Source organism: Camelus dromedarius, chromosome 31 (assembly GCF_036321535.1).
Source record: "Camelus dromedarius isolate mCamDro1 chromosome 31, mCamDro1.pat, whole genome shotgun sequence".
NCBI classification, from domain to species: domain Eukaryota; kingdom Metazoa; phylum Chordata; class Mammalia; order Artiodactyla; family Camelidae; genus Camelus; species Camelus dromedarius.
In genome coordinates, this window is record NC_087466.1 from 10572305 (window position 1) to 10584580 (window position 12276).

At 42.3% G+C, this 12276-nt stretch overlaps 1 protein-coding gene across 24 annotated transcripts in view; it reads right to left on the minus strand.

Moving 5' to 3' along the window:
• GIT2 (GIT ArfGAP 2) overlaps window positions 1-12276 on the minus strand; it is a 49297-nt gene extending 37021 nt beyond the window's left edge. For 23 of the 24 annotated variants that reach the window (XR_004133658.2, XR_004133656.2, XR_004133657.2 and 20 more), the window contains exons 1-7: window positions 12080-12259; window positions 8206-8339; window positions 6501-6613; window positions 5763-5868; window positions 4120-4206; window positions 3873-4003; window positions 1788-1882 (exon numbers count right to left, since the gene is read on the minus strand). Coding sequence is in view for 19 of the 24 variants with exons in the window: in XM_064481153.1 (XP_064337223.1) it covers window positions 1788-1882; window positions 3873-4003; window positions 4120-4206; window positions 5763-5868; window positions 6501-6613; window positions 8206-8339; window positions 12080-12131 (718 nt within the window). In the remaining 5 variants the exon portion in view is untranslated. Of the gene's footprint in view, window positions 1-1787; window positions 1883-3872; window positions 4004-4119; window positions 4207-5762; window positions 5869-6500; window positions 6614-8205; window positions 8340-12079 lie in introns of all 24 variants that reach the window. The other variant, XM_031442886.2, reaches the window with a different exon arrangement.

Consider the following 12276-nt stretch of genomic DNA (forward strand, 5'->3'; position numbering starts at 1 on the left):
TTTCTGATCTCTTTCTGGGAGTCTGATGATATAAAAGTGACCTTCTGATTTTGTCCCATAGGTCCCTAAGGCTCTTCTCAGTTTCTTTTTTCTCCCACTCTTTTTTCTCTCTTGCTCAAACTGGATTATTTCTAGTGATCTATTTTCAATTCACTGACTCTTCTCCTTGTCATCTCCAACTGCTATTAAGCCCATACAGTGAGTTTGAAAATTTTAGTTACTGTTTTTTTTTTTTAGTTCTAACATTTCTATTTTGTTCTTTTCTGTATCTCCCTTTCTCTGCTGAGTCTTTCTATTTTCTATTTGTTTGAAGAATGTTCACGCTTACTTCTTAGAGCATCATCTTACTATCTGCTTTAAAATCTTTGTCTGATAATTCTAACATCTGAGTCATCTGGGGTTGGCACCAGCTGACTACCTTTCCCCTTGCGAGTCTTTGGGATTTTCCTGGTTCTTCATATGTCAAGTAATTATGGATGGTATCCTGGACATTATGCATATTATGTTGTGGAGACTTTGGGAGTCTTCCTTAAATCCTATGGGGAATGTTAATATTTTGTTTTAACAGGTAACTGATCAGACTAGGTTCTGCCTCCTGGGCCAAGTGGTGAGAGAATTGAGGAAAAAACAAAAGCAATCAGGATTCCCTTCAGGTTCTTGGTCAGAGATTTAGGCACCTGTGTGTGTGTGGCCACTGCTGTTGCCACTATTGAAGCCTAGGACTGCCTAGGGGCCAGGATGAGGGAAACTGGAGGAAAAAGGAGAAAAAACCTCCAGGGAATTCCCTGACTCTCTGTCCTGTGGGAGTCCCATTTCCTGCTCCTCAGACCAGACAGAGAAGAATTCTTCGCACCTGATATGCAGTTCCAGGTTTGGGGCTGTCCAGGAGGCCAGATCAGAAGTAAAATAAATAGGACACTTACCACCAGCTTGGTAGCACTTTGAGCTCCCTAATCCACCTGCTAGAGTCCTTAGATGGCTACTCAATGCATTTGGTCCAGGGTTTTAATTGTGTTCAGCAGAAGAGACATGGAAAGGTGTGCTTAAACTCCATCTCACTGGGAACTGGAACCACACTAGGGGCTCGTAACTCTATTGTACAACCAGGGTGGAGAACCACTGTATACATGCACGTAGATACTCTACGTCAGGGGTTGACAAACCCCTGTAAAGGGCCAGAAAGTAAGTATTTTAGGCCTTGTGGCCATATGGTCTCTGTTGCAACCTCTCAACCTACTCAACTCTGCTGCTACATGCCAAAGGAGCCATGGGCAATGTGTAATGTGGGTATGGCTATCTTGCAATAAAACCTTATTTTAAAAAAAAAAACAGGTGATAGGTTGATCTGACCTACGGACCATGGTTTGCTGACTCCAGTTGTACCTCACGAACAAAGCTGGTTATCAGTAAAGTTCACTTTTTGACTTTTCCCCATTCCTTAGATAGTGGAATTCTTCAAATAACTACGAAAGTTACGGCTTTGCATTTCCATTCCTACTCCCATTATGGACAAGAACTGTGGTGCACATTCAGTTTTGGTTCTTTGATTCTTGAAACAGTCCCTACTGCAGAGCTGAAGTTTTAAAAACTAAAATTCAAGATGTGACCGACATTACATATTTTACACATAACTGAAAATGCTACAGTTATCATTTCAAAGAGAAATCCTTATTCACAATGTTCCCAAGGGAACCTTAGAGCACAGGTCATAAATAATAGTGCCCCAACTTGTTTTTCCGGAGACTGACCGAGCGGAGGTGTGGAGGGGCGGCTGTCCTTTCACTCACCTGGTTTCCTGCCACAGAGATAGAAGGCTAGTCTGTCAGTCAGCTCGTACTGTATTTCTACAAGGCGTTCTGCCAGCTCATGGTGCCCTCCTTGCCTACCAAGAGAAAACAAAGGACCATTTATAATGCTTGCTGGCCACCGGCTCTGGAATAGGAAAGTACAGAGACGTCCCCTGAGATACCTGAGTGATTTAGCAAATGTGACTTCTTAGAGTAATCAACCTTTTTGTATGAGGTAATCTGTCAAGGTCTACTTTGAGTCCCACCTTTATAAAACTGTTTTCACAATCTCAACTTCTCCCTTCCCTTTATTAATTTAGAAGACAGAATACTTAATAAAGAATCCAAGGACTTATGAGAGGGATAAAAAATAACTTCATCTAATGAAGTCGAAAATAAGATTAATCAATGGTCTAGAATAGAGGTTCTTAAAATTTTTAACTAGAGTGTTTTAAGAAATATACAGATGTCCAGGACCCACCCTTGGAAATTCTGAGTCAGTAAGGATGGGATTGAATGTGGACATCAATATTTTGAAAAAAGGTCCTCCCCACCAGATGCTTCTCATGCAGCCAGTCTGACTTCTAGATGAGAGTTCAGTAACCACCTCAGGGTCTTCAATTCAGGCAGTGACAGACCAATCTAATGCGTAGCTAGCTCTTATCTCCTCGTCTTCAATTTCCGTAATGGAAAATATTAAGTTTGCCTTTGAAACAAATACTTAAGCTGCTTGAAATCCTGTTAGTAACAAGGCATACAAATAAATCATTAAACTGAGAGGCTACTCCATGCAAAGTATGAGAGGAAGCTCCAAGGTAAATAATAATAAGTGTCATTTACTGAGGGCTCTCTTCCTCTTAAAAGATGAAATCTGGTTTCTGCCAGTTTCTTTTCCCACAAATAATGCACTACAAAATATTCTCCAACCTACCAGTTCTCTACCTGGTCTCCAATCTTTGACTTTTTTCTCATTTTTTAACATCTGTGACATCAGGAGTATCCTACAGTTGACGATACACCATCATTTAATTGGCTGAGTTTTTCTTTTTTAGTGGTGCATGAAATAATGATGACCCGTATAATCAGGGGGGTGTTAGACCTGATGAAATACTGTATTCCTCAATACCTTAGCTCTTATTACTCCTGACACACTCTGCTCTACCCAGTCAGGTCCCCTGCTGTGCCGAACATGCCCTGTCCATCCCTCCCTCCTGAACTTGACCCATGTCCTTTTTTCCACCTGGAATAACTTAGCTTCTCTTCACACAACTAAATCCAACCTACTCTTCCAAGACCACCTAAAGACATTTCCTAATGATCCGGGCCACAGTGGAGAAATCCTGTATATGTACCCATTCTGGTAATGAGTCCTACATTATCTTGCCTCATTTAACTCTTACATGCATGTATGAATCCTCTCCTCCATGAGAGAGTAAATTCAAGGAAGGCAGAGTTTTGTCATTTCACCCATTTTATCCTCTGCAGAGCAGAGTATATATAGTTCTCTGCAGTTAACACAGTTAATCTGGAGAAAGAAGGAAACATGATCCATCCTCTATCACTTAAACAATATTCAAGACTGATCTGTGGATTTATTTCTTCCCCCAGCATTTCACAGCCAAAATTTTCAAAGAAAAATTTAAAGAATTTTACAGTCAGCACCTAGATGTCCACTACTTAAATCCTGCCATTAACATTTTACTATACTTGTTTAATCACATATCTATCGTACAGATTTGTTTCTAAGTTCATGTAATGACTAAAAGTATTAAAAAACTGAGGAGTGGGTTCTGTGATTCTTTATACTTGACTTGGACTCCAACTATGTCTCAAATACCACTGTGTTAGAAAGGATTATGTGAAAGACTGGAAGCAAAGCATGCTGATTACTGGTTCTACCTTCCCTGACTTTGCTTGGTTCTAAGATCCTATGTGTCTGAAATGTCTTCATCTGCAGAGTAATAATAGTGTAAATCTTAAAAGGAGTTACATGTTAATCGTACACAATTTAGCCACTTAGCAATGAATTGTATACAACATATATAAGCCCAAACAGAGGGAGGTGACAAGAGTCTAGTCTCTTACCTGGCATAATCAACAGGAGTTTTCCCACTAGCATCTTGTGTGCCTGGGTCGGCTCCATACACTGCCAGTAATTCCGCTTGTAAAATCTGCCCTGCTTTGGAGGCAACGTGGAGTGGGGTGTTTCCTTTCTCCTAAGAATCATTAGTAAAAAGTATACTTTAAAAAGCAAATTAAGTAAATGAAGGGCTACATGAATACAACCGATTAAGTTTCAATTTAGTATCTGAATCAGTTCATGCTTTCTTACAGGGTGAAAAAAGTTGGCTTGTGCTCCTAAAGATAACAGCCTCAAACAGGTTTCAAGATTCCCTGTTCTCACGCTTGAATGGAGTTGCTGAAAAACACACAAACAAGAAAGAATGTTTGTTAAAAGCGTAAAGAATGATGTACTAGAGCAGCTGGCAGACCACTGTAATATATGTTCACAGCAGTAGTTCATAATCTGTATTTAGCTTAATTAAGGTGGATGAAACAGTCTCTCCCTTATTGGTCACAACCACCCCAGGGCTCTAAGGCGGGGGTCAGGCCCATTTTACTGATAAGGAAACTAGGGCTGCGGAGGCTGACCTGCCCAAATGTATGCTTTCGTCTCAGTGGCACAACCAGATCTTGAGTGAGAGGCACTGTGAAGAGGTGGCTGAGCATGGCTCTCAAGTCTGATAGACTTGAATTTCAAACCATATACCCTTCAAGCTGTATGACCGCTAGGAAGTTCTTTAAGCAATCTGAACCTCAGTTTCTTCATCTCTCAAATGATAATAATGCCACCTACTCATAAGGTTACTGAAAGGAGTCAACGATACATACGGAGCCTGGTACGTAGGAAATGCTCAAAGAATACAGCTGCTATTACTATTGTTGTCGTTCTTTGTTGTTATCAAACCTAAGGCTTCAGGGTGTCGCATCCTGTACTGTGTAAACCACAGGATTCTGCCTTATACCACACCTCTCCACAGCACTGTTCCTAGACTTGTATACGACGATTTAATGAAGCCTTTCAGGGTGACAGACAGGCCTGCAGTATGCCAAGTTCTGTACCATCAAAGAAAAGCTCTTATACATTCAGAAGATGAGCTGCCTTCCTTCAAGCCTAACCTAGAACTGCCCCAAATGCAGTAACCCTTTATATAGGAATGGAGAAATCTACTCTAACATCTGTATCCAAGTCTTTTTTTTTTAATTAATTAATTTTTTAAACTGTATTAAAAAAAAACACATACCAAATCTTATTAATGAATGGAAGCAACAATCATACACATTTCTGAAAGTTTAAAATTCTAAATTGTGAGTGCCTATTCTCTGTGTATTTGCCAAAAGCAGTGCTTTGAAAATAAAGATGGGCATTTTCATGGCATCTCTCAAAAACATGCAAAGGCCAAAAAAAAAAAAAAAAAAAAACCATGCAAAGGCCCATGTAAAGAAAACCATCTACTCATTTTGCAAGTGTAATAAGCCATCCCCTGTACTACAGCTCTGAGTCACACCCTGCTTCCTGAAGATCCCACTCAGTGTGCAACCTAGGAACCTGAAGAAGTCTTACAAACCTTCCAGTCCCTCCTAGAAATAAACGTTGAGATGGCTCCCATTTCAAAGCTAAACAAACCAAAAAAGTACAGAAATACAATTTTAGAGCTGTATCTGAAAAACACAAATAGCTTTCCAGATTCTTTTTCTCCTCTTTGCCCCTTGTACCTCCACTAACATGAACGGCTGCCATCTGAATTAAGATTAAAGAAATCAACTGCAAAAAAAAAAGCTGTTATTAATTACTTAGTATGCAGAAAAAAGTTTTGTTTTGTTTTTCTTTCTTTTTAAGTTTGTTTTTTTTCCAAACCAGACAACTTGCTGTTTCATCCAGCAATTTTAGGGATTTTAAAAGGTGTGACCCACCTTACTAAGGTCTTTGGCAGTCACGCTATCATCATCCCGGCAGGGCAAGCGGTGGACAAATGCTAACATCTGATACTTGGCTCTGATGAATTCTGCTTTATTAGGACTGGTTCGAAAACAAAAAAAGAAAACAGTTCACTTGCAGTTCAGATACGACATTCCCCATTCTTTAACTGTAAGAAGAAGAGGAAGTGGCCCACATCCCCCACTTAAAAATAAAATGAACAATACTGAAGTTAAGTTTCAGCAGTGTGCTAAGAGCTGAAGTCTGAAAACATACATTAGTCATTATAATGGCCAGGACTGCAGAATACCTGCTTTTTATAGCATCTTTCTACTCTGTGTAATTTGCTTAATTGACCTAGCAACGCTGGGAGGAAGCAGCTCTTCAGCCCAACCTGTAGGTGAGGCATCAGGCAGACTGGAGCTCAGAACCCAGATTTCTGGTCTGACTGCCTGTTGTTTGAGCATCTAAGCTCAAATCTGATTACATTAACAGCTACCAAGCCTTAGTCTTAAACCATGAGAAACCATGACTTGTGCTTGGGTTACCACGCAAAAGAGATGGTCCTGTGCCTAGCCTCCCTCTGCATGTCTAACAGCAAAGAACTCAATGCACAGTCGGGGTGACCACCTCCTGGGCTGCCCCTGTGGAGGCTGGTCAAGAACAGCTGCACTCCTTTCAGTGGGCCCCATGGGTGACGAAGAAATAGGAGTATTTATAAACATTCCACTCACTGTACTTTATCCTGCGGATTAGCTTTGCGTCTTCCACTCATGATAGAGGCAGGGTCCAGCAAAGAATGCTCCCATATGGAATTAGCACCATTATTATACAAGGTTTCAACCATCTAAAACCAAGCCGTATAAAAATCACACTTCAATTTCTTTCCAGAAATAGCCAGCGGGAATCAGTGACTAAACTGGGACAACAAAGCCCCACCACAAACAATAGCATGACTGGGATATGATACCCATCATTCTTTCCTGATTTTAGAATAAGAGAGATCAACCTGTCTGCAGGGCTCAGGTCTCACCAGGAGGATACCTGAAGACCTCAGTGGGTTTGATTATATTTTTCTTACAGATTATGAAGAGTACTCTGACAGTTTAGGATTTCCCCAGTCTGATGATCCAAACACTATGTTCAAGATTCTTAACAAGCCATGTACCATCTAGACTATCCACTTAGTATTCTTCTTTAAATCTACTTTCTAAAACTCACACTAGCAGTTATAATTTGATGTGCTAGTGAGAGTTTTTTGCAACCATTAAAGTAAATATTTGAGTATTACCTACATCCATCTCGAGTACCACTGGTGGTTCACATGCCAGACTCTGGGACTTGTTGTCTTAGGTCAATTCTGGCATTTTAGTTTAAAATTTTTTTCTTAGAAATCTGGAAATATTTATGTATTTATGTATTTATTAAATGGAGGTACTGAAGATTGAACCCAGGACCTCGTGCATGCTAAGCACGCACTCTACCACTGAACTATACCCTCCCCCCAACTCTGGCATTTTAAATTACTCATCTTTCGACTTCATTCAGATCCTATGATATAATCTGTACTCCGTATAATCTGGGAGCAGTAAGCACACACTTTCACATGAGAATGAGTTGCTAGAAACTTCTGAGCAAAAACTTTTCATAAACTGTATCTCCCAATTTCATCTCAAAGCACAACTCCTGACGTGGCCCTGTCTGTTTTTTACATTAATGGAGATACTGTCACATCAGAGATCAAAACTCACTTGATCTGATCCCTTGCTTCATACAGGCAAGTTTAAGAGACATTTTGTGCAGCTGCCTCAGATTTAGTAAAACATGTGCCCAAGACAAATGAAGGCAAAACACATGCTTAAGTCTCAGTTCTAACAGAACTTGAAGAATGTGCCCCCCAAAATAGAAGTACAGGTGACATGACAATGGGCCCCAAATAAAACAAAGAGCCCACTTTAACACTTAGCAGAGTGTTAGGCATTTAATCAAAACATGTTAATTTAATTGGGTCTCTAACTAGTTATAAGAACCTTAAGAAAACTTAAATCAGATGTTTCAGAAATGTCCAAGGAATCCCAGTCCACGCTTCTGTCAAAGCAGGAAATTTAATGAACAGTTTCTAAGGCAGTCACTTTCGGAAACATTCGTCAGAAAAGACGGACTGTTTTAAAAACAATTTCTGGTGACATTCTAGAAAGTCAGCAGCGAAACATTAGCAAGAAATTTTAATGACTGTCTACCTATAATCGAGCTTTTAGGACAAGATTTATGTTAGGAGGGAAAAAAAATCTTAAATGATGAATTCAATACTTATGTATCACATTGATAAGCATGGCACCTCTACTCAATCATGACGCAAACACTTCTGTAAGATTTAAGAAGTATAATTTCAGTTGCTAAAAACTTAAATTAGAAACCAGGAGAAGTCTTAGCCTTTACCTGAAGCAATGTTGGAGGCCACGGTGTGTGTTTAAGATGCCTTACTTGAGAGATGTGGCGCCCAAGGCTCCGATGGACACTACAACACTCATCGCATATAAAAGTTCCCCTGTTTACTGATGCCCAGGAAGGATCTGGAAAGAAGGATGAAATCAGTGGCACGGATACCAGGTGGCCAGTATACTGCCAGATGGCAAAAGATGACCGAGGTTTGGTTTTTCAGAAAAACAAGACATTTTTGCTGTCTTAAGTCTTAGTATGCTAGTCAACATATCAGGCTGGTGAGCTTCTCTGATGATGCCACCTGTCTTGGCTGGGGGTACAATGTTAATTGAGACTGAAAACAGGAGTTGAAGCCCTCAATAAGCAGTTATCTCCTTTCTTGTTCAGGGCCACAGCCTGCAGCCCTCATGTGATCTGCCATCTCGGGCGTGGGTTCTTTCATTCAGTGTAAGAGGAGCCAATTGAGAGGGTTCAGATCAATCATTTCAAATCCATCTCCACAGATGGCAAGGTGACATAACTGTGTCAGTCAACAGTCCACATCGCATCATGTGAAGTGAGTGGTGAAAAGACTGCTACCCTAATCCCCCGCTACACAGCTACATGCCTCTGGGCTTAGCAGGAAGCTGCATGCAACACAACTGCAAACTGCTCTGAAGACTGACTGGGAAACCTGGCCTCCTCCACTAGGAAACGTGCTGTGACATCCATTAGTTGTTTTAAATAAACTGCTGAGTCCAGTCTTGCAACTGATCTGAAAGAACAGTGGCTTCACAGAGGCAAAGATGTAAAATAAAAATGACTAATATTTTTGGTGTGTGCACAGTACTTTTTTTCCTATGAAGTCCCACAGAGCTTCATTAGACTTCCTTTGAAACAAGGAATAATTCACACTCGGTAAGCAGTAAGAATAACTGACAGTGGAAGGTAAACTGAATCTTTAGAAGCTCGACATAAAGACAGACCTACATTTCAGCACTCACCAGGGGGTGACAATAGGTGCCGCTCAAACTGCCTGGCTTAAGGGTTGTATTTAAAAATTCTTCGATGTCCACAAAAATCTCTAAAATGCATGTACACTATCTTTACCATTTTTAACAGTTTATTCAAACCCCTTCCAACCATATAATGAAAAGTTATGGGATTTCAATCAAAGACAAATCCTGGGAGTCAGAGAATGTAGTGGTTAAGAGGGCTGACTCTGGAGACAAGCGGTTCTGGGTTTGAATCCCAACTCTGTCACTTCTTGCATAATGATCTCAGCGAGTTACCTCTTTGAGGGTCCTCATCATGGATCAAAGGGAAAGAACAACACACATCAGGGGAGTGAGGATACAAAGAGTAAGTAGAGTTCCTTGCATATGGTTAAGTTCTCAGTAGCGTCCGCTGCTATAACCTGGAACGTTTCACATGAACACTGTATTACTACAGCGAAAAATCTCAGTGGGGTCTTCAGGTAGTTGAACTCAGAGTAGGATATGAACTAGATTCATTTAAAAGAAAGGTAAACTGTTTACTAAAGTGTGATCATAGTTAATTAAATGTGTGCCAGGAACTAAAGTACCACTATGTCATTCTAAAAAGCAAAGATTGGAAACATCAAGATGAAAGATCCCTACAAACACATACAACAGCTTTGCTTTTTGCTGAACAGTCCTGCTACTAATCACACTCACACACACACACACACACACACACAAATTTGTTTTGAAGATCAGCTTTGGTTTTCCCATATCATTCAGAGGATTCACAATTTTCTTGGAGGAAATTAAAGAGGAACAAGATAGCAAGAATTTAATAGAGTCTCTATTAATCACTTTAACATCATGAATCAGAATCCCATGGATAGAATATTAGAATGTTAACAACACTGTAAAATCCAAATCAAGTTTGTATGACTGAGGCTGGGTGAACCCCTTCCAGTTTATCTGAGAGTTTTATGCCAGGGCTTCTAAACCTGGGGTCCAGGAGCACGACAAACGGGCTTCAGAAAAATCTGTGACCCCACTGAGAAGCCTTAACGTAGATTCTGAGTGAAAGAGTAAGTATGTGTGCATTTTCTGGGGAGAAGGCCTTAGCATTCTTCAGAATCTCAAAGGAATCTCGAACCCTAACGGTAACTCACTGGGGCTTTGCAGAAAAAAGGCAGCACAAATTCCCAGCTGCTCAAGTTCACAGAACATTTCAAGGTAGCCTAATTATATTCAAAACAGGAAGGAAGTGACTCAAGTCTCTGTAGATTAGGCATATGAGACAACAACTAAAATGATACAATGGAAGAGAAAATGTTCTGAAATGCACAAAACGCTGCAGAAGCAAAGGCAGTATTTAGGGTGCCAGTGGAGGTAAGTTTTCCTTTGCCCCATAACCATCCACTGAGAAGCAAATAAAATGCATTTCAGGAGGAAGTCTGAATCTAGATTCATGTGAATCAAACATCACAGAAAGTTCAACCAGAAACAGGCGAGAAAATAAGGAAGTGGAACAAATAACATTTTCAGAGAATACGATGGAGTTTGTATAACACACCACCTTGGTTTCTAAAACAACTCTTTTTAAACTCCTCCACCCATCTCCCTATCTTCAAAGGAAACTGGCATCCCCACTTACATAATACAGGCCATGAAATAACCACATAAGGTGTGAGTTATCATAGTACGATTTAAAATCAGTCTCTACTTTCACATGACAAGATGAAGTTTGGAACAGTTGCAAAAACACTGGTGCTCAATGACTTCATTAAGATTGTTTACTGGACACTATTAGGCCAAAGAAACCACCTTATCTTTGGAATCACTTCAAATTCAAAGCAGATAAATCCACCACTAAAAACAGCATAAGGATCTGTCAATTTAGTTCCAACTCCTCAGACGGATCTGAACTCTAGATCTGAAAACGACGCATGGTTTTGGCCTTTCAATGCGCCCACAGGCCGATACTGCCTTAACGCCCAAATGGGTCTACCTGCTAGTGATTTTGGTGTGTGTGTGTTTGTTTTGTAAGCTGTAATTCATGTATGATTTAGAAATTCAACTATAGCTTTAAAGGATAGTAAAGGTTCTGTACAAAAAAGAAAAAAAAAAAACCAACCCCAAAACACCTTAGTTCTGATGATCGTAAGACTATTAAACGAATCGTCCCTAACACTGAGCACGGTACTCCGGATGATCCCCATCGGAAAAATGAGGAAATCAAGGCTTAGCCAAACGAAGTCACCAGCCCAAGGTCACCCAGAGGCAAAAATCTAGTTTGAAGTCAGGCCGTTCAGATCCCAGAACTTGACAAGAAGCCCTGCCTCCTAGGTGCTGGATGCATTTGCAAGACCCCAACATCCTGGAGATTCTCCCCGGTGGAGTGGGTGTTGGGGTATCCAGAGCGGGGAAATCATCCATGGGGGTCCTGTGGCGAGTCTCAGTGGAGGGAAGCACCATCCCGGTAGGGCACCCTCCGGGGATGGGGGTCTGGGTAGCTGTGGGGAGTGGGGGTGACACCTGCAGCCTCTGGGGGCCGCAGTTGGGGGAACGCTCTCGAATTTTACTTCTGTAATTGGCCTTCCTGTGGATTGCCCAAGCCCTTTCCTGTTGGGAAAGCGGCCGCGACCCCGCCACCTCCCCGCCCGGCCTGGGACAGAGGGGACGAGAGGGAAGAGAGCGAAGGGAGGGGCGGGAGGGCGGCGGCCCCCTGCCCGCCCCGCTCTGACAGGCCCGGGACGGGTCCTGCCCCCAGGCTGCCCCGGTTCCTCCCTGCCGCGACCCAAGGCACGGGGTGCAGAGCTCGACCGCCGGGACCCGCCCGGCCCGAGGGGGCGGCCCCGGGGCAGGGGTCCCGGCTCAGAGAGCTGAGGGGAGCGGGCCTGGCCGGTGCGACTCACCCGGCCCGCTGCAGTCAGCGCACACTTCGCTGCTCCGGAGCCGCTTCGACATGGCTCCCGCCTCCCACCTGCCGGGAACCTGGGGCCCCGGGACAGCGAAGGCGGCGACGGCGGCGCTTCCGCTCTAACGGGTCCCCGCGGCGGCGCTGGCGGAGGCGCCTCTCCCCTCAGCGCCTCGCAGCCGCCGCGCAGCACGC